We start from the raw sequence: 22651 nt of genomic DNA on the forward strand, positions 1-22651 counted from the left end.
GTAGGATGTAGAGGGTACACTGAAATGAAACGACTAGCACTAGATAGGGGATCTTGGAGAGCTGCATCAAACCAGTCAAATGACTGAAGACAAAAAAAAAAAGTATCAGTACGTTTAATTCTAAATATTTTGCCAATGAATAAATAAAATAATGAACGATGAAGTTGTGGAAACAAAGTAAAATCTAGTAGTAAACAACATTGCACAGATTAACTAATTTTTCATACTAGACTTATGAAATGTTGGTCACAAGGCCGATTTAAAACTAAATTTTGCAAAAGGGGTGACAGAAGATGCATTACAGCATTAATAAAGTATTGTACAAATATAACACATTTAATCAATTATATAACCTGTATAAATATATTTCTACAATAAAGACTTTTTAAATTAGATAGCTGAAATCCTGTATAAAGGCTTGTGAAATTATTTGAACTACGAGGTGAGTGAGAAAAGTAATGAGATTGGTAACACTGCGAGCGATCTGGCAACGCTGTCTACCGATCTGTGTTAGACCGGTTTGTTCATCCCTTCCACATGCTCAGTACAAGTTTCAACTCCATTTAGCCAACACATTATTTTTGACAGCACCATCAGTGAAGTTGTGTTTCTGTTGTGCGTTACAAAAATGGAGCATTGGAATTTAGAGCAACGTTGTGCAATCAAGTTTTGTGTTAAACTTGGGGAATCCGGGAGTGTGCCCTTTGAAAGGTCACACTCCCGGATGTTTCAACTTTTGAAAAGTTGAAACAGGCCTATGGGGTACACTGCATATCAAGAGCACAAGTTTTCTGCTGGTACAAATCAAAGCCAGCAGAAATGCCGTGGACACGTTGAAGATCGACCTCGCTCAGGGAGACCTTCAAATTCAAAATCTGACGAAAACGTTGAGCGTGTGAGGGTTCTTGTGAGATCAGACCGTCGTTTAACAATAAGGATGATGAGTGAACAATTAAACACTTTCACCGTACATCAAATTTTGACAGACGATTTGGATATGCGAAATTGTTGGCGAAAAACCTCACAACAGAACAAAAGGACAATCGGAGAAACGTGTGCGTTGATCTTGAGAGGATCGACAATGACCAAGAATTCTTCAATCGTGTGATCACAGGTGATGAATCCTGGATATTTGAGTATGATCCTGAAACAAAGCGGCAAAGCGAAGAGTGGCACTCTCCATCATCTCCTCGACCCAAAAAAATGTCGAACGAGCAAATCAACGATCAAAACCATGCTGATTTGCTTTTTTGACAGTAGGGGTATCGTGCCTAAAGAATCTGTTCCTTCAGGACAAACTGTCAACTAAGTGTTTTACAAATGTGTCCTTGAAAGGCTCAGGAAATGATTGATTTGCGTTGAGACCAGACATTGCAGACAAGTGGATGCTTCATCATGACAATGCCCCGTGTCACATGGCCATTTTCATCACGGAATGTTTTACTTCAAAACGTCTTCCTACGGTTCCTCAACCCCCTATTCACCTGACTTGAGTCCTTGTGACTTTCTCCTCTTCCTGAAATTGAAACATGTCTTAAAAGGACATCATTTTGCAACTCTGGAGAACATTCAAAAGACTGTGACCAACCAGTTGAAGCCTTCCAGCGCTGCTACCAGAAATGGGAATGACTCCGCCGGTGTATAACTGTCCAACGGAACTACTTTGAAGGAGATAATATTATTGTTTGAAAAAAATAAAAGCTTTGGTAAGTAAAAAGTTAAGTCTCATTACTTTTCTCACACACCTCGTATGTGAAGATCTGTGAAATTGAAAAAACTACTAAGTGGAAGTCATTAACTACTCCATGCTATCGGCATGTAAACTACTGATTCAAAAACTAAAATTCCGCATTTTCAGCAGCAATCCCTCAAGAGGTATGATTCAGAGTAAAAGCTAGCAAAATTAATTTTTTTTTGTCTTCAGTCATTTGACTGGTTTGATGCAGCTATCTGAGATTCCCTATCTAGTGCTAGTCGTTTCATTTCAGTATACCCCCCACATCCAACAATTCCTACAATTTCTTGCCTGCCTGCAGAATTTTTTCCTTCTACCTGTCCCTCGAATATTAAAGCGACTATTCCAGGATGCCTTAATATGTGGGCTATAAGTCTCCCTCTTCTTTTAAATGCTTTTTTCTTCATCGATTTGCCGCAACACCTCTTCATTTGTCAATTTATCCACCCATCTGATTTTTAACATTCACCTATAGCACCACATTTCAAAAGCTTGTAATCTTTTCTTCTCAGGGGCTCCGATCGTCCAAGTTTCACTTTCATATAAAACGACACTCCAAACAAAATTCTTTTCCTGACATTTAAATTAATTTTTGATGTAAACAAATTATATTTCTGGCTGAAGGCTCGTTTCGCTTGTGCTATTCGGCATTTTATATCGCTCCTGCTTTGTCCATCTTTAGTAATTCTACTTCCCAAATAACAAAATTCTTCTACCTTCATAATCTTTTCTCTTCCTATTTTCACATTCAGTGGTCCATCTTCGTTATTTCTACTACATTTTATTACTTTTGTTTGGTTCTGGTTTATTTTCATGCGATAGTTCTTGCGTAGGACTTCATTTATGCCATTCATTGTTTCTTCTAAATCCTTTTTACTGTCGGCTAGAATTACTATATCATCACCAAATCGTAGCATCTTTATCTTTTCACCTTGTACTGTTACTCCGAATCTAAATTGTTCTTTAACATCATTAACTGCTAGTTCCATGTAAAGATTAAAAAGTAACGGGGATAGGGAACATCTGTGTCGAACTCCCTTTCTTATTACGGCTTCTTTCTTGTGTTCTTCAATTATCACTGTTGCTGTTTGGTTCCTGTAAATGTTAACAATGGTTCTTCTATCTCTGTATTTGAACCCTAATTTTTTTTAAAATGCTGAACATTTTATTCCAGTCTACGTTATCAAATGCCTTTTCTAGGTCTATAAATGCCAAATATGCTGGTTTGTTTTTCTTTAATGTTCCTTCTATTACTAATCTGAGGCCTAAAATTGCTTCCCTTGTCCCTATACTTTTTCTGAAACCAAATTGGTCTTCTAACACTTCTTCCACTTTCCTCTCAATTCTTCTGTACAGAATTCTAGTTAAGATTTTGATCCGTGGCTAGTTAAGCTAAGTGTTCTGTATTCTTTACATTTATCTGCTCCTGCTTTCTTTGGTATCATGACTATAACACTCTTTTTGAAGTCTGATGGAACTTCCTCTTTATCATAAATATTACACACCAGTTTGTATAATCTATCAATCGCTTCCTCACCTGCACTGCGCAGCAATTCTACAAGTATTTCGTCTATTCCAGGAGCCATTCTGCTATTCAATTCTTTTAATGCTCTCTTAAATTCAGATCTCAGTATTATTTCTCCCCTTTCATCCTCTTTTTCCTCTATAAGACCATTTTCTAATTAATTTCCTCTACATAACTCTTCAATATATTCCACCCACCTATCAACTTTGCCTTTTGTATTATAAATTGGTGTACCATCTTTGTGTAACACATTATTAGATTTTAATTTATGTACCCCAAAATTTTCCTTAACTTCCCTGTATGCTACAGCTATTTTACCAATGTTCATTTCTCTGTCCACTTCTGAACACTTTTTTTTAATAGACTCTTCTTTCGCTAGTTTCCATTTCCTGTTTATAGTACTTCTTAATTGTCGATAGTTCCTTTTACTTTCTTCATCACTAGCATTCTTATATTTTCTATGTTCATCCATCAGCTGCAATATATCGTCTGAAATCCAAGGTTTTCTACCAATTCTCTTTGTTCCGCCTAAATTCACTTCTGCTGATTTAAGAAATTCCTTTTTAACATTCTCTCATTCTTCTTCTACATTTTCTTTTTTACTCAGACAAAATTAGATAACATTTTTATAACTTTCATCTGCAGTGCAGTCTAATATTTTATATTTTTTAAACATGATATTATAAATACCAAAATTCAAACACAACCACTTATTATTTTGTATCAAACATGCTCATATAATAATATAAAATTCTGTATAAAAATGCCATTATACTATTTATCACTAAGTCATAAGGTGAAAAATTATTTTTGTAAAAAAACTTTCACTCCACTATGTAACATGTACTCAGCAGTTTGTACTAGTAAAAAAAAAAAAAAAAAAATTAATAATGCAATAGAAATGTTTCCTAAAATGATAAAAGTCTTACTATTTTTTTTTTATTTTCTAAGTGTCCTAAACATCTATAATTCTAATGGATGAGTTTGACTTATAATTTCTATGGAAATCATCAAACATAAAGATACAAACGTAATTAAATATTGAACAAAACTATAGGCCATATAAAAATTTTGTGATTTACTATTTATTTAATGTATATTATTAAGATTTTACATTGAAAGAAACCTTCATTCTTTTTATCAAAGAAATTAGCTAAAATTAACAACTTTTTGGGAAGTTAATTTTTTCCTCCCCACTCTTTATATGTCTTTTAAGCTATAGTCAAGGATGTTAAAAAGATTAAAAAGAGAAATGGAAGAGGAGCAAGCAATATTTAGTCTGCTCAACAAACCCATGATCATATATATAGATAGATAGACAGATAGGCTTACAATATTTTTTTGGGTCCAACCCAGCACATATTTTTGAAATTACTTAAAAGTCTTAACAGCTTACTGAAACATTAAACTTTATTTATTCAGTTGTATTTTTCACTGACTAGACATGAGTTTTTTCAGAAATGGTTTGTTTGTTTTAATAACATCATAAAATTCATAACAATAAAGTTCTGAATTAATTTTAACATTTAGCAGATGTTTAAAAGTAGATACCGAAAGTCTACAATTTTCTGCAGACCAAATGTTCCCTGTAATTGAAAAAACTTTCAACTGGAGCAGATGTTCCAGGCAAAGACATCTCAAACTCAGCCATTTTCGAAATATTGCAACATGAAATATCAGTCTTTTGAAACATCTTAAAAATTGCTTTCCACTTCTCTTCAATAGTATCTGGTACTTTTTCAGAACTCAAACCACAACCTACCCTTTGGTTTTGAATTGTCTGGTTCACCAATGTATGTTCATCAAATAGGTCGTCAATATTTATGGAATCTTTTATAATTTCATTAACAACTTGTGCACTTTCTTCTAAATCAGACCAGGCAATTTCAGTAAGTAAATTTCATCAACTTAAACTTACTATCAAAACTGGTTCTCCAGAATTATAAAAATTGTCTATGTTTGAGAAGAATTTTTGTTCCTGAACATCATTATTTTCTTTTAGAGTGCATAGCAATTCTTTGGCAGAAGGTGGTATAAATTTGTGGGTTTTTCTTTCTTGAAGTTTACAAATTAATTCAGAATATGTCTGAAATGCTTTCGTTGCCGAGATAGAACTAGCTTCCAATTTCAGAATTACATTATTAAATAACTGTAGAGTACCATATAAAAATTTCAAAAACAGTTCACTTTCTAGTGAACTGTTTCAAAAAAATCAAAAAATAATTTTGGGCATTTGTCACAAGATTTAAAGTATGATTTTAGGCCACCAAAAATGGAAAGAATTTGTTCTACTGCAGGTAATAAACTAAGGAACCTTGTGCTGCTATGACATACTACTTTTTTATAATCTGTTTCCACAAATTCACAGAATTATTTAAGTTTCATAACTCTTACTATATATATGTGAAAATGTTTATAAATTTTTATAATAACAACTTCTATGTCCAGGGGTAGAGAACCACTTCCTATTTGTACTTAATTGTGTACAATGTGGGCTGAACAATTCCTAAAATAGGTCTATCTGAATCACTTTGGACTTTTCTGAACACACTTTCATTCCCCTTTCTCTTCACACCACAAAAATTACTGTTAATGTTATCAGCAGTACAACAAACCAACTTTTCTTCAAGTTTGTATTTTTTCACTCACTGCAAAAAAAAACAGAGGCAAAATTTGAGCAGTTTCACCTGACACTTCATTAAAATTTAAAAATTTAACTTGAATTTCTTCTTCCAGACTGAAATATTCTACAACAATCAGAACAAGTTTTACTTCACTTCTGTTTGAGCTATCCATCATTACTGTTATATAATTAATGTTTTCCAAAGAATGCAACACATTATCAAATATAAATGGCGAAATACCGTTAACAATAATTGCCTCTGTTTTGGTTCTAGCAGATAAAATTTTGTCATATAACTTTTTAACCAGTTTAGATGTGCAGTCTGATGTTTTAATACTGAGTTCGTGTCTAGTAGTGTGGTGTGAAAATGTAGCTTCTTTAGCAGCACACTCCAGATCACTGTTATTGTTATTCCCATCTTTGGCTTTAAATAAATCTCTTATGTTTGCTGAAGCAGTAGCATTAATAGCACTGTTTTAGCTGTTTCCACGTCTTCAATATCAGCCTTTCCTTTATGAGCAACAGAAAATTCTCCAGTATTTAGTGTGCAATAAGCACATTCATCGTTAATGTCATTAAACAATTTCAAAAATTTTTTTTTTCACATTTTCTTTTGCCCATTGCTAAACGATGACACAAAAAATGAATACAGATAAAATGATCAAAAATGTATAGACAAGTTACTTCACACATGAAAACATTAACACACTGTCCCTGCTGTGCTGCCAAATGACTAAGTGAAACGTTGTGGTAAGACTGGTAGCCACATGTCAAAATTGACATCAGTACTTGCTCCAAGGTCAGCTGAGAAATGCACAGCTGTAAGAGAATGTTTAAAAACGCGTTGTTGAACATATAAGTCTAAAATTAAAAAAAATTCTTGCCAGTCATAAAATTCTCAAACCCCAGACAGCACTAAAAAACCAGGACTCCAGGTAATCCTGGACATATGGTAAGCCTATATGTAGAGTATTTAAGAGAATTTTGTATGGTGTGTGTATGAATGTGTATTGTAACAATATAAAACTGTATTGTAACAATATAAAACTGTATTGTCAAAATATAAAATTAAAAATTTTTTATTATGCGGCTAGCTACACGTACAGTAGTGTACTCAATGTAAGTACAGTACTGTATGTGTGGTTAGCCACATAATAAAAAAAAATTTAGTTTTTAATTTTATATTTTTTAATATTTATGACTTCATATTTATGTTATAATTTTAATGATTTTAATTTAATGTGTGATTTGGAAGAAAATATTTAACTGATGATGAGGGGAAAACCTCAAAAGCACTATTATAAAAAATAATAAGCATAAGGTAAGAAGCATTATTGGTATTATTATATGGTTTAAGTGAAATATCAAGGTTTACATTAAGGTTAGGGTTATGTTAGGTAACTAACAATTCTGTGTACTGAACTTTGTATGACATCAACATAACCTACCGCTCAGTAACCTCATCTAATTACCTTAAATATTAAATTGGCAGACTGTTAGGCCGAGTCCATAATTATATACAATAACCAATTACTTAGTCTGAAAATAATTTATATTACACTTGTACAGTGCTGAATTATGAAATCTTTGATGACGGTAATTTGTAACCTACAAGGGATGTAACTTGGATGTTTCTGAAATTCCAAAGAATTCCATTTATAATGAATAACTTAGATCCTAAATAAGGTAAGTTCCAAATTCCATCAAAACTGAAGGCGAGTCCATAATTGTAAATAATTTCCCTAAGAAAATTAAACAGTAACATTACACAGTTGGAGAGTAGAAAGATGAATTAGATATAAAGCAGCATGGTGTTACTTTTTATAAGGTTATAACTAAGAACACCTAAACCATAATTAACGAACAGATACAAATGAGGAAGAGATAAATAATACAAAAGGAAAGCTAATTAGATATTTAACGATTTTAACATTGTCTTTGTAGGGTAGAAAAATGCTAAGTTAAGAATATATCAAGTAGTATATATGCAAACATTACTGTAAACAAGGACTGTGGTAGATAATAGCAAAATATTATCAATAGAAATGAAATGAATAAGTGAAATATGAGGAGGGGAAAACAACCTGTATGTGGAGAGGTATTTATAATATGTAACAAGGAGAGATTGAAAGGCATGAGAATATAAGCTATATTTGAGACAACCAGAAGGAGGAAGACATAGGGTGGAATGATGGGAAGAGTAAGTGGGGAGGATTGAAAAAAAAAAAAAAGAAAAGGGTTGACGATAGTTAAGGTGCTGGCTTTGAATTAGAGTGAAATAAGGAAGGAATGTATAAAGATTAAAATGCAGTGAATGTACTAAACAGTACAAAAAACAGGATGAGTAAACAATTACTCATATTTGAACTTAGTACAGAACCAAATTATATAATTAGTTCTTACTGTTTTTTTTACCTCTGGAACCACCATTAGGTATTGCTTCAGATAAGATGAAAAATTTATAGTGTGTGAAAATACCATGCCTGACCAAGATTCGAACCTGGGTCTGGATAAAAGGCCGAGAGATGCTACTGCTCGCGCCAAGGAGGCCAGCAGTTCTTTGCTACCTAAATAAACTATAAATCACACCATGATGCAAGGCAGATAATAAAAAATATTAACCATTATGTAAAGTTCATGTGCATATAAAAACCCAAACTCTCAATGTGGTTCAAATTTATAAATATATTAAAGTTGAGTTATGCAATATAAACAGAATGTACTGTTTGATCACATACAGAAGAGATATGTGAACTAATTTTCTAAGATGGTAACTAAGAGGTAACTTTCTAAGATGAATTCCAGTAACAGTGCTACCAAATAGGGTCCCAATATTACTTTTAAACAGGTTTAGAAAGAAGTACTCCATTAATTTTTAAATAAGTTGTTTAATATTTCATAATTTTACTTCCTTATCTGTAAATGGGCCATAATCAAGAATGTTACATTTTGGTAATACAAAAATAAGATTCAATCTTCTTACATGAGAGAAGATGATCATCCCTAAACAATAAAGGCTTAGTAAAAATTGAATCATAAACATTAACCTAAGAGGATAGAATAAAACAGATTTTTATGGCAACTCACCTACACGAAGAAACAGAAGAGCACTGAACATTGACAAAGCAACAGGGCAAAACACTCCGGCAAATGTTCCCAATGTCCTGCCATTTGACAGTTCTCCAAGGCTTCCAAATTCTACATATCCATTATCACATGGCCCTCTTTCTCTGGTACTACTCATATTACACAAATTTGTTATTTTTCTAAAAAAAGTATTCCTTGAAATCAAAGGCAACTTTTCATTACTTGAATTAACAACAGCAACACGTGGCACTGAAGGGTCACTATTTGTAGAACCCAGTTGTGAAGCATACATTCCTGAATGTCACAGTCAGCTTTATAGTAAATCTGTTATCTTTAAGAAATAAGTGAAAGAACAAAACTTGCAACAGAAATTTTGTGTTAGAACAAATGTTACTTTACAGTTTTTTTTTAATTACAACTTCAATATATGTAACTATAACATAAAAAACATCAAATAATCGTATCTTACGTATCGCGTTATATTTCAAACAATAACAAAAATCAAATAAAAGATTAAGCAAAACCAATACGAATAACACAGAAAACCTAATCAGTATGTGAAATGCAAAACATACTGTAAAAATTGAAAAAAATATTCTAGAGACTATATCACAAAAATATCACACTGAACTTCTAAACACCAAACGCCAAAAAAACAATATTACTCATATCAGTCACGTCGCCATCATCTTGACAGTTTATATCTTACAGTTTCAACAACTTAGAGTACGAAAAAAAAGATGTTCTACAATTTTCAGTTTTTTGTACGTAACAGACGTACATAAAAATTGCAACCTTTTAACGTAAAACATCATAAGTAATGTGTTTTTTTTATACTGAGGAATTATTTCTTCTCATCATGGAAAAGAATTTTTATTTTATTTGCTATCTTCAACATTATTTATAATGCAGGCTGTGAACTTTTATACAATTTGTGGAATGTAAAACTACTGATCAAGAGGGAAAGATAATGAATACTTAAATCAGGAAATAATTTGAAGTACAATCACTTTCTTAATATATGGAAATACCCTTATAGAAAGCGTTTTAAGAAGTGTCCACTTCCTTCATCGTAGCCTTAACGTTAAAGCCTTGCGGTTTCTTATCAAGCTTAAATCATATTTAAAGCTGAAGTAAGAAAAATTGCCTATTATCATTTCAAAAAGGATATCAGAGTGGTGAGAGGTGTAGCGTTTGCCTTTTTCTATATGTACGGTTGACGGTTCTTCTGGCCAGATCAGTTGTACTTAAATGCTATCGAATTGTTACTTGACACGTCTTTGTAAAAATTCCATTGCTGGAGGTTGTAGTTCACATTCAAGTAGGGGAGCTTGTAAAACACATTCTGGCGATCCAGATTTGCAACTAATTACAGGTACATTCACTCGAATAATTATCTCTAACCACAATACGAGGCACGATTATTCAAAGCTACACAAGAGTTGACTAGCGAAATATACCGTTGTAGTATGTATTGGTCTAGAAATAAATATTGACGAATACAGTCTTATGTTATATACTTATTCTTATTTGAAATAAAAATAAAAACTCGTTACTAACTTCCGAAATGTGCCACCCATAGGAATTATTCAAATATTCATTTAATTTGTTTTGCATTAGTAGGTTTTGCAAAAGTGGTGACAGTCATTTGCTTTTTTTTGGTTTATAAACTAGCTAATATTCGACATAGTTTGATACTTTTCTTATAACTGTATTAATATGGAATAAAAAGAAAACAATTAGCCTATTACTGTTAATTATTATTTATTAAATTGTTACATTTTTCAATGTAAAAAATACAAAATTATGATAATAAATAATACTAATTGATGGCATTATGACAGTGGTAAAGGCAACAAATTATTATTTTCAAAATATGAAATTTCACAAAAATTAAATAACACTTGGATGCTAGTATAAAATATGGAGTATTGTAATTGAGACCCTCTACAATTATTGAAACAAAGGTTGTAAATTATTTGCTGCGTGAAACTGATTAACTGATCACTGTCTACATCATCTATTTGTTATAAAATATTTCTATAAATTGCACCTTTTTTTCTGTTTAGCCTCTGGAACCACTGAAAGGTATCACTTCAGAGCATGAATGAGGATGATATGTATGAATGGAAATGACATTTGTCTCTTATAATCATTCTTTCAGATAGATCAAAACATTCACTTTATTCGGTATGAAAAACATTCCTGTCCAATTCACTTATGTTTGAATTTTTACCAAACTATCTCTTCCACGGCTTTAATAATTGAACAGTGTTGACAACGAGCAAATGTCACTCACAGCTACTGTTGTTATTCAATACATGCTTTAACACAGAATGCAGTAAATTATTTTGTTGCTGTTTTAATATTATGTTCTGTGCTCCATTTACTAATCAGTGTGACAATTCTACGGAGTCTTGCCTCACTCGTTCTTCATCTTGTCTAGCTTGTTCAGCATTCTGGATGGCAACAACAAATTCAATCAGTGCTTGATCGGTGATTAAGAACTGCCTACTTAAATTGTCTACTTTGTTTTTCACAATTAAACATTCATTCTTATAACTTTATAATCCAATGTTATAACTTTGCAATCAGAGCTCATATAACTGTAGTAATAGGTACATAACCAGTCAGTAACTTGCATTTACAGTTGAATGCTACTTTTGCACAACCATTTCTACTCAAACATCTCTCATTTTCCACCATCAAGGCAGGTGGAAATTTTAATTTCCTCTAGCGTTTTTCCATTCCAGTAATACACCATTTTACTATAAATATATCTGGCTTTACAGGTGAGTTCTAACTAAAGAACAAGAGTGTGTTCCAACTCTACACCCAAAAATCTACTCTTATTGGAAGCTGCACTTACTGCAGGGGAACTTAAACCTGAGAAACTCAGTTCCTTTGTTCATTAGCTGTTTGTGTTAGTTGCCTTCTTACTTTTTTAAAAAAAAGTGCTTTGGCTTAAAAATACCCTAGCACATCAAAGAGGCTTTACTAAATAGATTGAAGCAAAATAAGGCTCCTTCATTTATAGGTAAGCGAAACAGAAAGATATAGAAGAAATATGTAAATAAAGAAAAAAAAATGTTTAACAATTAAACTATTTTAAAAAGTATTGACAAATCAAAGACGGTGTATCTTTTTTATTAAATTAGAATGTTGTGTTTGAAGAAACAGTATTTGTAAAATATTATTAAAAATTTACAAATTTGCATCATTCTTATACAACTGCATGTGTCCTTCAATTCTTTATAAATATTTCAAAATGAAATACATGCTTAGATGTAAGTATTGTAATATAACAGCTAACTTGGATTAAAAAGTTATAATAAATGCAAGCTACCCCTGATTCTGTTTTATTTAACATGAAACTCTATGATGAGCAAAGTTTGATTTATGTAGATGTCATTTTGAAATTATTATAATAATAAGAGAAGATTTATTTTAAGATAGTAACTTATTGAAGAAGTGTGATCTCAGATAGTATTCCTAATATGTTATAAAAGTATAATTATTCTCTATTTTAAAAATATTTTCATGATTGTTAAATTAATATTCTTTTAACTTATGTAAATTATCAACATCTTTTTTGTTATAATATTCTCTAAAAAAAAAAAAAAAAATTGTAATAAACAACACAGCTTTCACTATATTAAATTTACTTTTTTATACTTCATTTGCCTACTATTGTCTTTGTTTAGTTTTTTATTGGTATAAATAAATAAATCTCTTTATTTGTTAATATAATTTAGCTATCAAATTTTGTGGAATGTAATTTTTTTCTTGGGATGTTTCAATTCAAATTGGAATATGGAATCTTATTTTTGGTTTAAATTGACAGAACTATTTCTTATTTTTTAAATTTGAGATGCATCTGATCATTTTATTGTGATAAAAGTATTATTTGTGTATGTAAAATAGATTCTTCACAGACTTGTGACATTGTTAACTAGTTTTGTATTTATGAAACATGTCCAAATGGAATCATTAAATATTTAGATCAAAATTAATGAATTTGAGTGAAATAATTTTGTTACTAATGTTAGAATATCAACAAACACGGCAATTTTACCAATTCTGCCTCCTAAAGCAATCAAGGATTATTAATATGAGAAAAAAGTCTGGAAGGGCTTCTTGTAGCTGTATTAAAGAGAGAGAGAGCTACTCTTTTATCAGTTACACAATTTTGTCAGCCCAAGATTAAATTAATCCTGCCTAGTATCCAATATAGGGGTGATAAAACCATTTGTAGAAACTTACCAAACATTCTGGCATACTTGTTTGTTGATGCCTGGTATGTGAAGTTTGCTTATTTGTTACCAGGCTTTATCTGTTTATGAGAAAAGGAAGTCACTGGAAGTAGATCCCAATGAACTAAATGATGGTTTCCAAGATGATATTAAAGAGACATTAGGAATTGACAAACTTCTGTATTTAATCTTGTAATCCAGACAATCATGAAGATTCAAGGAACTGTTTTGACTGCTAAAAGTCTACTTTATGCTATAATAAAAATACTTCTAAGAGGTAGATTTGATTTTTGGGGGTTTTCTGGATGAGAAACGATTTTGTGTTATCATTGCTCGAATATGACATATTTGTTATAATAAACAAAGATATGTCAAATTATATATATCTATTAAAATAATAAAATTACGATCTGCTTCGCAGCAAATAGCATGAATAGCTGGAACACACTACAGTAATTCAAATACTTGTATATAAACAGATGGTCCTAAAAAATTGTAAAACATAAGACAACATCATTTCATTATTTCCTAGAATAATTCATGTGTTAGTGCGTAGAACTGAAATGAAAGATAAATCAGCCTCTTTCTGGTCTTTGCTAAGATGGTCAAATGAGTGGTTAAACAAAGATTAAAAGAAAATATGAATATGGATATTATAATGAAAATATTAATTTTAATCTTGGAAAAATTACACTAGTCTACAAAAAACAAATGTTTTATCTATAAAGTGCATTTAATAATCTGTGTTCTAATAGTATTTTTTGAACTGATTTCAATCTGCAAACCAAAACTGAATAAAGGGCAGGGGTTTTTCGTAACATAAATTTAAAGAAAAATGAGTTTTTAAGGAGTAACAATTTAAGGAATTATTTATATGATATTATCTTACCTAATATCTGTTTTTCTTTCGTTTTCTCCTCTATTCAGTCTCGAGCAGTAATCTGAAAGCATTTAAACTGATAAATCATTTTTGCAAAATAACATATGACAAATTTTTAAAAAGACAATGGTTAACTCTTTTTACTTAACTGGGTTGGCTCTTTGACATAACACTAATACTGTAAATAAAGGGATTTTATTTTATATTTTTCTTAATATCATTATTTTGATTGAATTAATCTTAAAAAAATATTTAAAGTTCTTAATAGAACAATAAAATTATTTAATCTGAATTTTCATTTTTTTGAGAGTGAACTCCTTATTGGGGTATATCTGTGCCCACTTGATGTGTTTACACTATTGCTACAAGGTCAAGCATTATCAACCCATCCACTAAGATCAACCTAAAAGGAAATTTCCAACTTGAACTGATTAATGAATTAGGTTGCATAACTTCTCTGTATTAGGATGTGAAATGATCAGAAGTGGTAAAGCAGTGTGCTTAGTTGAAGTACGTGATTATTGTGAAAAGAAATCCATCAACCTGATTTAGTAGATCAGTGTGTGGAAGAGTGTGAAGAATTAAATATGTGGCAAGTTAATCAATCTTGCACTACAGTTACATTTTTTATAAATTTAAAAGTGGAATATCTATAAATCTGTTGTGTCAGTTGATAATTTTAATGTTAAACTGTTAAACTGTTATATTTTTTTATTTATATTTTACAATTAATTTCAATATTGTGTCTAATCTAGATCTACTTTGTATATGAATATCTTTATTATTGTTTGTTATAAAGCATGTTTTACCATCTCTTGAGGTTTATGTGAATTTTATTTATTGCTGATATGAATTTGATTTTTGGTTTAGTCAGTGGAAGCTCTCATGAAGCTGAAGTCAGAAAGATTTCCTGACCAATATACTTCAAGCTGGAAGATCTTTGCTATGACTTGCAGAACTCTTAGAGAATGTGAAATCTAAAATGAGTGAAAAAGTTGGAAGACGTGTTACTGTGAATACAGTTCATGTTTAACAAAGGATACTGGAAGTGGTAGAAGGGTAACAAAAAGTCGTGCCAAAATTTTATCAATTATACAAGCATTTCTAAAACTTCTACTTAGAATATTGTTAATAAGTAAGAATTGTATTTGTGTCACCTTCAAAGATTTCAGAATTTTAGAGAAAGATACTTTTTGGTATGTATTGTTTTGGGTCAGTGGTTCTTACAAATTATTTAGATGTAAGGACACCTGTTCAAACATATTTTAAACCTTTCTGTTTACTGATGAAGCAGGATTTTTAACTTTCACAGTAGTTGTTCATGCATTAATGAGAACCTACATGCTATAATTAGAAGTAGACTCCAAAAATTATTTTTCTGTTAATGCTTGGTTAGGAATATTGGGAAACACTCCAACAAAACCAAATTTTTTCCAAATAGATTAAATCAGGAGCTGCATATTGTTATTTTTACATAGGACCAATTCAACAGAGCTTTTTTTATAACTTACTATTTAATATCAGATGAAATGTGTAGTTCATGCAAGAAGATGCACCTACACATTTCACTGTAATGGTTATTGGATATGCTACTGAAGTATCTCAGGACAGGTGGACGGACATATGTTGATTGATTTCGAGTTATTTAATTCAAAAATAAAATAAAAACTATTTTTCAAAAACTTATATTAAAAGTAGGTATGAGATATTTTCTCCTATAATTTGGCTGTTTGAAATCATATTTATACAAATAAAGTTCAATCAAATATGCTTAAAATTTTCCATTTATTTTTTTCTTTATAACTGTCTATTTTGAGGTATTAAACCATTTTACAAAATTTGGTACCCTGTTTACTGAACACTGTGTGTGAATATATATTGGACAATATATAGACAGTGTCCTGGGAGATTCTGCTAAAATTCACAGGTGTATTTCTCTCGTTAAAATTATTAAAAAAGTTCATAGAAATATGAGTTCGAAAATGCTTCGTTAGCGAGTTACAGCTAGTGAAAGATTTCACCCCAATTTCTGCTCCTTCGCAGAAATGAAATCTTTCTGAAATTCTGGGAAGGTAAATTTAGGGACACATTTGGTGGCATCTTGTGGTTTTTAAACTGAAAATTTTATAAAACTAGGTCCCAGAACTGTATCATTATTATTTTCTCTGTAATAGAGTGTAATAAACAAAAAATTGAGTCAAAAACACAGTTTTTTAGCTTTGGTGTAAATAACCTTGTTAAATTATCAATAAACAAATAAAATATATTGATTAATTGATACAGAATTTAATTTTGAGAAAATTAAAGTAAATAAAATCAATAAATAAAAAAAATAGTGTAAAAATTCATTTTCATTTTCTAATTTTTGTGCATACACTAACGCTTTCATACATTCCCACTAAAAGAAATCCAAGGTATTCATATCAGGTGATCTAGCTGACCATAGTTGGGGTCAACCTCAACCATGATCATAACCGATAATCCAGCGGTTAGGAAATATTTCATTCAGATAATGAATAACAGGATCATAAAAATGGGCTGGTGTGCCATTGTGTAGGAAATGCATATCAGTTCTTGTAATAAGTGGATCATCCTCTAAAAGTATTGACAGATGATTTTGAAATTTTACCTGTGATGAATATTACCTGTGTGTCTACCGCTGAAAATGTGAGGTCTGATAAGAACATTACATATTATTCCACACCAGACATTTAATGAAAAACAGAGCTGGAAGTTAATTTCAGTAGTTTCATAAGAATTGTAACATTTCCAAAAGTATTTGTTCCATATATTCTTTATTTTATCTTGCATAAATGTTGCTTCATCTGTAAATAATATCAGCGATGGAAGCACATTTTTTGTAATAACCATTGACAGTAATTCAGCTGTAGATTGTATATATTATACAAATTGTACCCTTCTTCAAGACATTGAACTGGTTAAAGATGATATGGATAGAGAGGAGACCTTCATTGTGCAATGTCCACCATGTACTGTTGCATGGAGTTTTCAAATGTGCAGATAATCTACGCATACTAATAGTTGGACTTTGCTCTATCATAAGTAAAATCTGCTTATTCACATCTTTTTCCCATTCAGATGTTACATTAAATATTCTGTTTAGGTGCCAGTGAGCAGTGAGTATCTGCAATTAGTTGCCAGTTAGAAATGTTTCAATTGGGAAATCTTTGATGATGTTCTTCAACAGCTCATGTAGCATTACTGTTATAAAACCATAGATGAAATGAATGTCAGCATATTCTTGATTTGTAAACTTATTTGGCATTTTTCTTTTACTTCGGAACAAATCACTTACTAATTAGTATAAATAGCATTTAAAATCAATGCAAATGAACTACTTAAATACACATAAATCACAAATGCATGCTTCATAGATTATATAAAATTTTAAACAGAAAATTAACTTCTCATAACAAATACAGAACACTGAAGCAAGATTCTGAATCATAATCACGACATTGTTTGAAAATTTTGTTTGTAGAGCTTTACTCTTTGAAATTAAACACTTTTACTCTTCTCTCTTTTTCTGTTTAGCCTCTGGAACCACCGTAAGGCATTATTTCAGAGGATGATATGTATGAGTGTAAATGAAGTTTAGTCTTGTACAGTCTCAGATTGATCATTCCTGAGATGTGTGGTTAATTAAAACCCAACCACCAAAGAACATCAGTACCCACGACCTAGCATTCAAATTCCTATAAAAGATAAAATCCGTCTGAGATTAAACACAGACTTCTAATATTGTACCATATAACAGCACTCCTAGTGGGGAATTAATACACTAATAGTTAAGAAATAACATCATAATGCTGCAGGCAGACAAATACATATCAGTGTAATTTTTCTGTTATTGTATCATGAGAAAATACAACTAAATTGCTGTTGTGGGATGTTGGTAGATAATGTTCATCAATTTTCTTAGAATTAAATTCTCTGTCAATTTAATCAATCAGTTTTATTTGTTTATTGGCAATTTAACAAAGCTGTTTTATGCCAAAGCCAAAAAAAAAAAACTATTTTTCAACTCAATTTTCTGTTTATTACACTCTATTTCATTGAAAATAATGGTGATACAGTTCTAGGACTCATTTTTGAAAATTTTTCAGGTCAAAAACCATAAGAAACCACTAAATCTGCTCCTTAATTTATCATCCCAGAATTTGAGTAGGACTATGATTACAGTCATGTTTATAATTTATACTGAAACAATACATGAATACACCATAGGGTGCGACAATGATGTACAAATATATATTCATTATCTCAATCATAATAAAAATAATAACAAAAATGCACTATAAAACAACAACAAATTTTAATATTTAAAACTTTTATAAAATAACATTCTTATGAAGCAAAGATTTCTGTGAAAATTTTAGGAGAGGATAAACAAAAGCAGCAAGAGAGAAAAGTTAATAATTTTCTGATATAAAAATTCTGATATGATTATAATATTCTGCTATTTACTGAACTACACACACAAACATTGCTTTTTTTGTTTGCTTGAAGGTATCGCTATGTAAGCTTGAAATTTGTGTGTGGGATATGGAAATGGAATATTGTAGTGTATGAAAAATGCCATGCCTGACCAGGATTTTAACCCAGGACCTCTATATGAAAGGCTGAGACACTACCACTCTGCCATGGAAACTGGTGGATGATGTAATACAAATGAGTCAACAAGTGCCAAACAACTTTGATATTTATTACTACACCGAAGGGCTATAACTAAAGAGTTAAGTATATTCACAGGTTTCTTCCTACTGAAAAATTTTATACCTCCAATGATCCATTGTATTTGAGATTATTGAATCAATCTAATTCCACCTTGTTCTGAATGGTATCCTATTCATTTGACTAGAAGTCTATGATTAATATTTTAACTCGTAAACCATATTTTTATTTATCTGATTAAACTATGATGTGTAAAAATTGAGCTGCAAATCTTTTAGATATTAAAATCTAATATTTATGTTAGGTTAGTTTGCATAAAGATGGAAATAAATTTAATAGATGGATTTAATTCAATGTTAAGTACATCATTATTATTATTATTTCCGTTTTTGGAAGTACAGGCATCAACCTCTATGGTTATTAGTACTTTCCCCAAATTAAAAAAAAAAATTTCCGCTGATAAAATCATTAGCAAACTAGTCAGAAGACTAGTCTTATCAGACAGATAATCCAGAAATAGACTTGTAATGATAATAAATACCCCAAAAGAACACAAGGTGACAAGGGTGCCTTACCACTTAAAAATACACAATCCACTTCTAAAGAAATGTTACCAAATCTATTAAACAGTTGCAAAGTCATACTATTATTAAAAAACTCATCCTTTCATTAAATTTGTCAAAAGTTCATAATACTATCTACAGTCTTATTTTCTATTGCTTAGGTTTACCCCTAGGCCATCCTTTTTTTCTTCTTTTTTCCATCTTCCTGATTGGCAACCTGATTCCAGGTTGTCTGAGGCCTCAGAGATGGAATCTTCTGATCCTCTCAGTAAATTATGTAGGATATTTTGTTGCTGGTATAAGATGATACCGACTCAGATGGTAGTGCCAATGCATCAGCGTCAAGACTCGATGCACTCCTCGCTAAAACGTGCGGGACGGCTGAAATGCTCGCCCTCTCACTTAAAGGCCTCCGTGCTTTGGGGAAGTCAATTGTTGATCATCTTCTTATTGTAATATTTACATTGGGGGTTCTTTCAACTTGTACTTGGCTTCAGGCTCTTCTGCATTTTGGTTTCACTTTCCTTCACCAACTGGTCGAAGACTTATAACTCAAAGGTGAAGAACCTTTTTGTTTAATGATATCTTCTAGTTTCTTTAATGGTTTTTAAAGTTTTGTTGTGATCGTTTATCAGTTATTTGCCACATTATTTACCTAACCTTTTTCGTTACTCCCGTGAGCGGTGTGTATGTTCGAATAATAATATATCTACTGTCATGAATAATGAGACAGTAGGCAGACGTTATGGCTGGTATATTGTTTTTGGTTTCAAAATCGATACGTAAGTCTACGGTAACCGTTTTAAGCAATTTGTTCTGTTTGGAACAGTCGATCACAATCAATGGTACATTAGTTTTGAATTCCGTCACCCTGTAAGCGGGACACTCATCTTCTGGCTTGATGTAATAATAGGAGAGAAAGCTGGCAAACATTTCATACATCATATTCACGTCACCTTGTAAGTTGTACGGATAGTATTGTGAATTCAAATACAGGCATACGTTTACCAACTCACATACATCAAAATTAGTCATGGTCTTTGTGGCTTTATCTTTTCTATCGGTATTGAACCCAAATTTCACTGTATCATCTCTGTTTATCAGTTTGCGAACACGTTTTTACCGTCCAAGAATGAATGTTTGTTACAGTAGTGTCGTGAATCTGCCATGGTCGAAAAGCGATTGCCAACGGTCCATTTCGTTCTACTACTTTTAGCAATTGCCGCAACCGCATAGTATCGGCTACGTGAAAATATGGAATTTTCTATGCCACTTTGTAACCCTCAAATTGGATTCGGATTCATCTTTTGCGGAAACAAGCGCGTTTACGTCGCTGTAAGATCTAAGCAAAACTAATTGTTTCACATTCAATATTATGTGCTTATAGTCTTCGGCGAATCCCATCAGCATACGCAGTTGCACATAGAAGCCAAACATTTCCGTTGTTTCATCTAAAGTAAACTTACCTGACACGTTAATCTTCCACCCAAACGTTTCCAAAATATTTCCTTCACCTTTACGCAATGACAGAATATTTTTTATTGTTGTAATTACAAGCTTTTGAACACAAGACATTTCTGTTCGATTGATTTCATATCGTATCTACTCATACAGAAACGGAACCGCGTTGTTTGTCAATGTTGATTCCACTGCTTTATTATCACCAGCCTTAGTAGTCAATGTTTCTTTGACCATCAAAAAACGTTTATGCGGTAACGTGTACACGTACTGTTGGTGAATCGGTATCCGAATTTCGTCGTTGTTGGTAAAGTCGACGAATCGTACGGTAGATCGGTGCATATTCAAACTGAGTGAAAGTGTTATCATAGGAAACACTTTTACCGACGATCAACATATTCACCGCTGTTGCCGTTACGATTCACTGTAAAACCAAGTTTGCGAAGGAAAAACACGTTCTGCGATGTTGATGGTCAAACGTCGACTGATCGGGTTGCCAACCGTACTGTTACAGATATTGTATATCTACCCCATCTTCCAGTTTACGTCCTAAATGTAACCTCACGGTTATGGTTTTTCCACGGTGATTTATCAATTGTAATCGTATGGAGAACTTTAAAGCGATTTTGTTTTTAATCTTTGTATTAACCGATAAGTAATTATATTCTTTGGTGATTCGATTATTTTGAAACCGGGTGATACGCTAAGCAAAAATACGTAAATTCATGCAATACGTGACCTTCTGATTCGTTTTTATAGGAGCCTCGTATAAGATTGTATTCGACACGTATGACGCTTACGTTTTTAATGACGACCGGTTTCGATGAAGTGTGCCATATATTCGGTGCAAGACACGTATTTTAAAAACCTAACAGCAATGCCAAGCTATCTTTCGACGTTAAGTCAATCATGGCAGTTTATTTAACTTCATATTTTAGCATATTGTTATTTGGACACGTAAATACGTAATGTTATTCGGTGTTTTTCTTTTAATTCATCACTTAAATTTTTAACGATCTTATCCACTTCGTACGATCCGATCGGTAGTGTTAACTTTATCTTATTCCTGTTAATTGGCAAAACGGTAAACGAGTTGTTGATCCCCTCTTCGACGTTCGGTATCGAGTTATATGTGGTTAGGTAATTCCCACTGACCACTGGTTAGATCTAAAACTGGGAAGAATGTAGTGTGTAAAAATGAAGTATTTCCACTTACGCAGAACATGATATTACATATCATGTCATATCATTGTCATACCGAATGACAATTATGCAGACTAGCCACGACTGAGGAACTGAAAACACAGATGTCTACAAATAACCGTGTTTGTACGCCTGGATAGATAATTGCAATTTATAATCGAGTCAGTTGGAAAATAATGCATCAATTCGTTCGGTGGACGCAAATTACAGAAACTGTCAAAATATTCTAACTGACCTCATTTTCGAAAACATACCCAATGCGTTCCATGACCAGTACTGCGATCTAGATTCACTATCGCCGACTCCTTAGTGTTCGGTTCGTCAGGTAATGCATTCAACATAAAGATTCCTCGAAAATCGACTATTTTTAGTTTTTTCTCTTTATCGGAAACGACGTTGATGACTTTTTTTTATTCTTTCCGTAAATCCCCTCCCTGGTCAAATGGTCAAAGGGTAAGGTTTAAGGTATAATCTTCTTCCCCCAGTCCTTGCTTTCCTTTTTCTCGTCTCTACAAGATTCTTTAGATTTTTCCTTTTTGTACGTCTTTTTCTACCACCACATCCACCACCGAATTTTCTTTGAGTTTCATCGCGCTTGCAACAGCCAATACAGTAGTCTTTTCTGTGAT

The 22651-nt window shown here is 31.9% G+C and overlaps 1 protein-coding gene across 2 annotated transcripts in view; it reads right to left on the reverse strand.

Annotated features, from left to right (window-relative positions):
• Nucleotides 1-9681, reverse strand: part of LOC142331070 (solute carrier family 12 member 9) — a 126595-nt gene extending 116914 nt beyond the window's left edge. The window contains exons 1-2 of one of the 2 annotated variants that reach the window (XM_075376736.1): nt 9546-9681; nt 8971-9403 (exon numbers count right to left, since the gene is read on the reverse strand). In XM_075376736.1, the coding sequence (XP_075232851.1) occupies nt 8971-9262 (292 nt within the window). In that variant the 5' untranslated portion in view covers nt 9263-9403; nt 9546-9681. Of the gene's footprint in view, nt 1-8970 lie in introns of both variants that reach the window. The other variant, XM_075376727.1, reaches the window with a different exon arrangement.
• Between the last annotated feature and the right edge of the window lie 12970 nt (nt 9682-22651).

The sequence above is a fragment of the Lycorma delicatula genome, chromosome 1 (assembly GCF_047948215.1).
Source record: "Lycorma delicatula isolate Av1 chromosome 1, ASM4794821v1, whole genome shotgun sequence".
In the NCBI taxonomy this organism is placed as follows: Eukaryota; Metazoa; Arthropoda; class Insecta; order Hemiptera; family Fulgoridae; genus Lycorma; species Lycorma delicatula.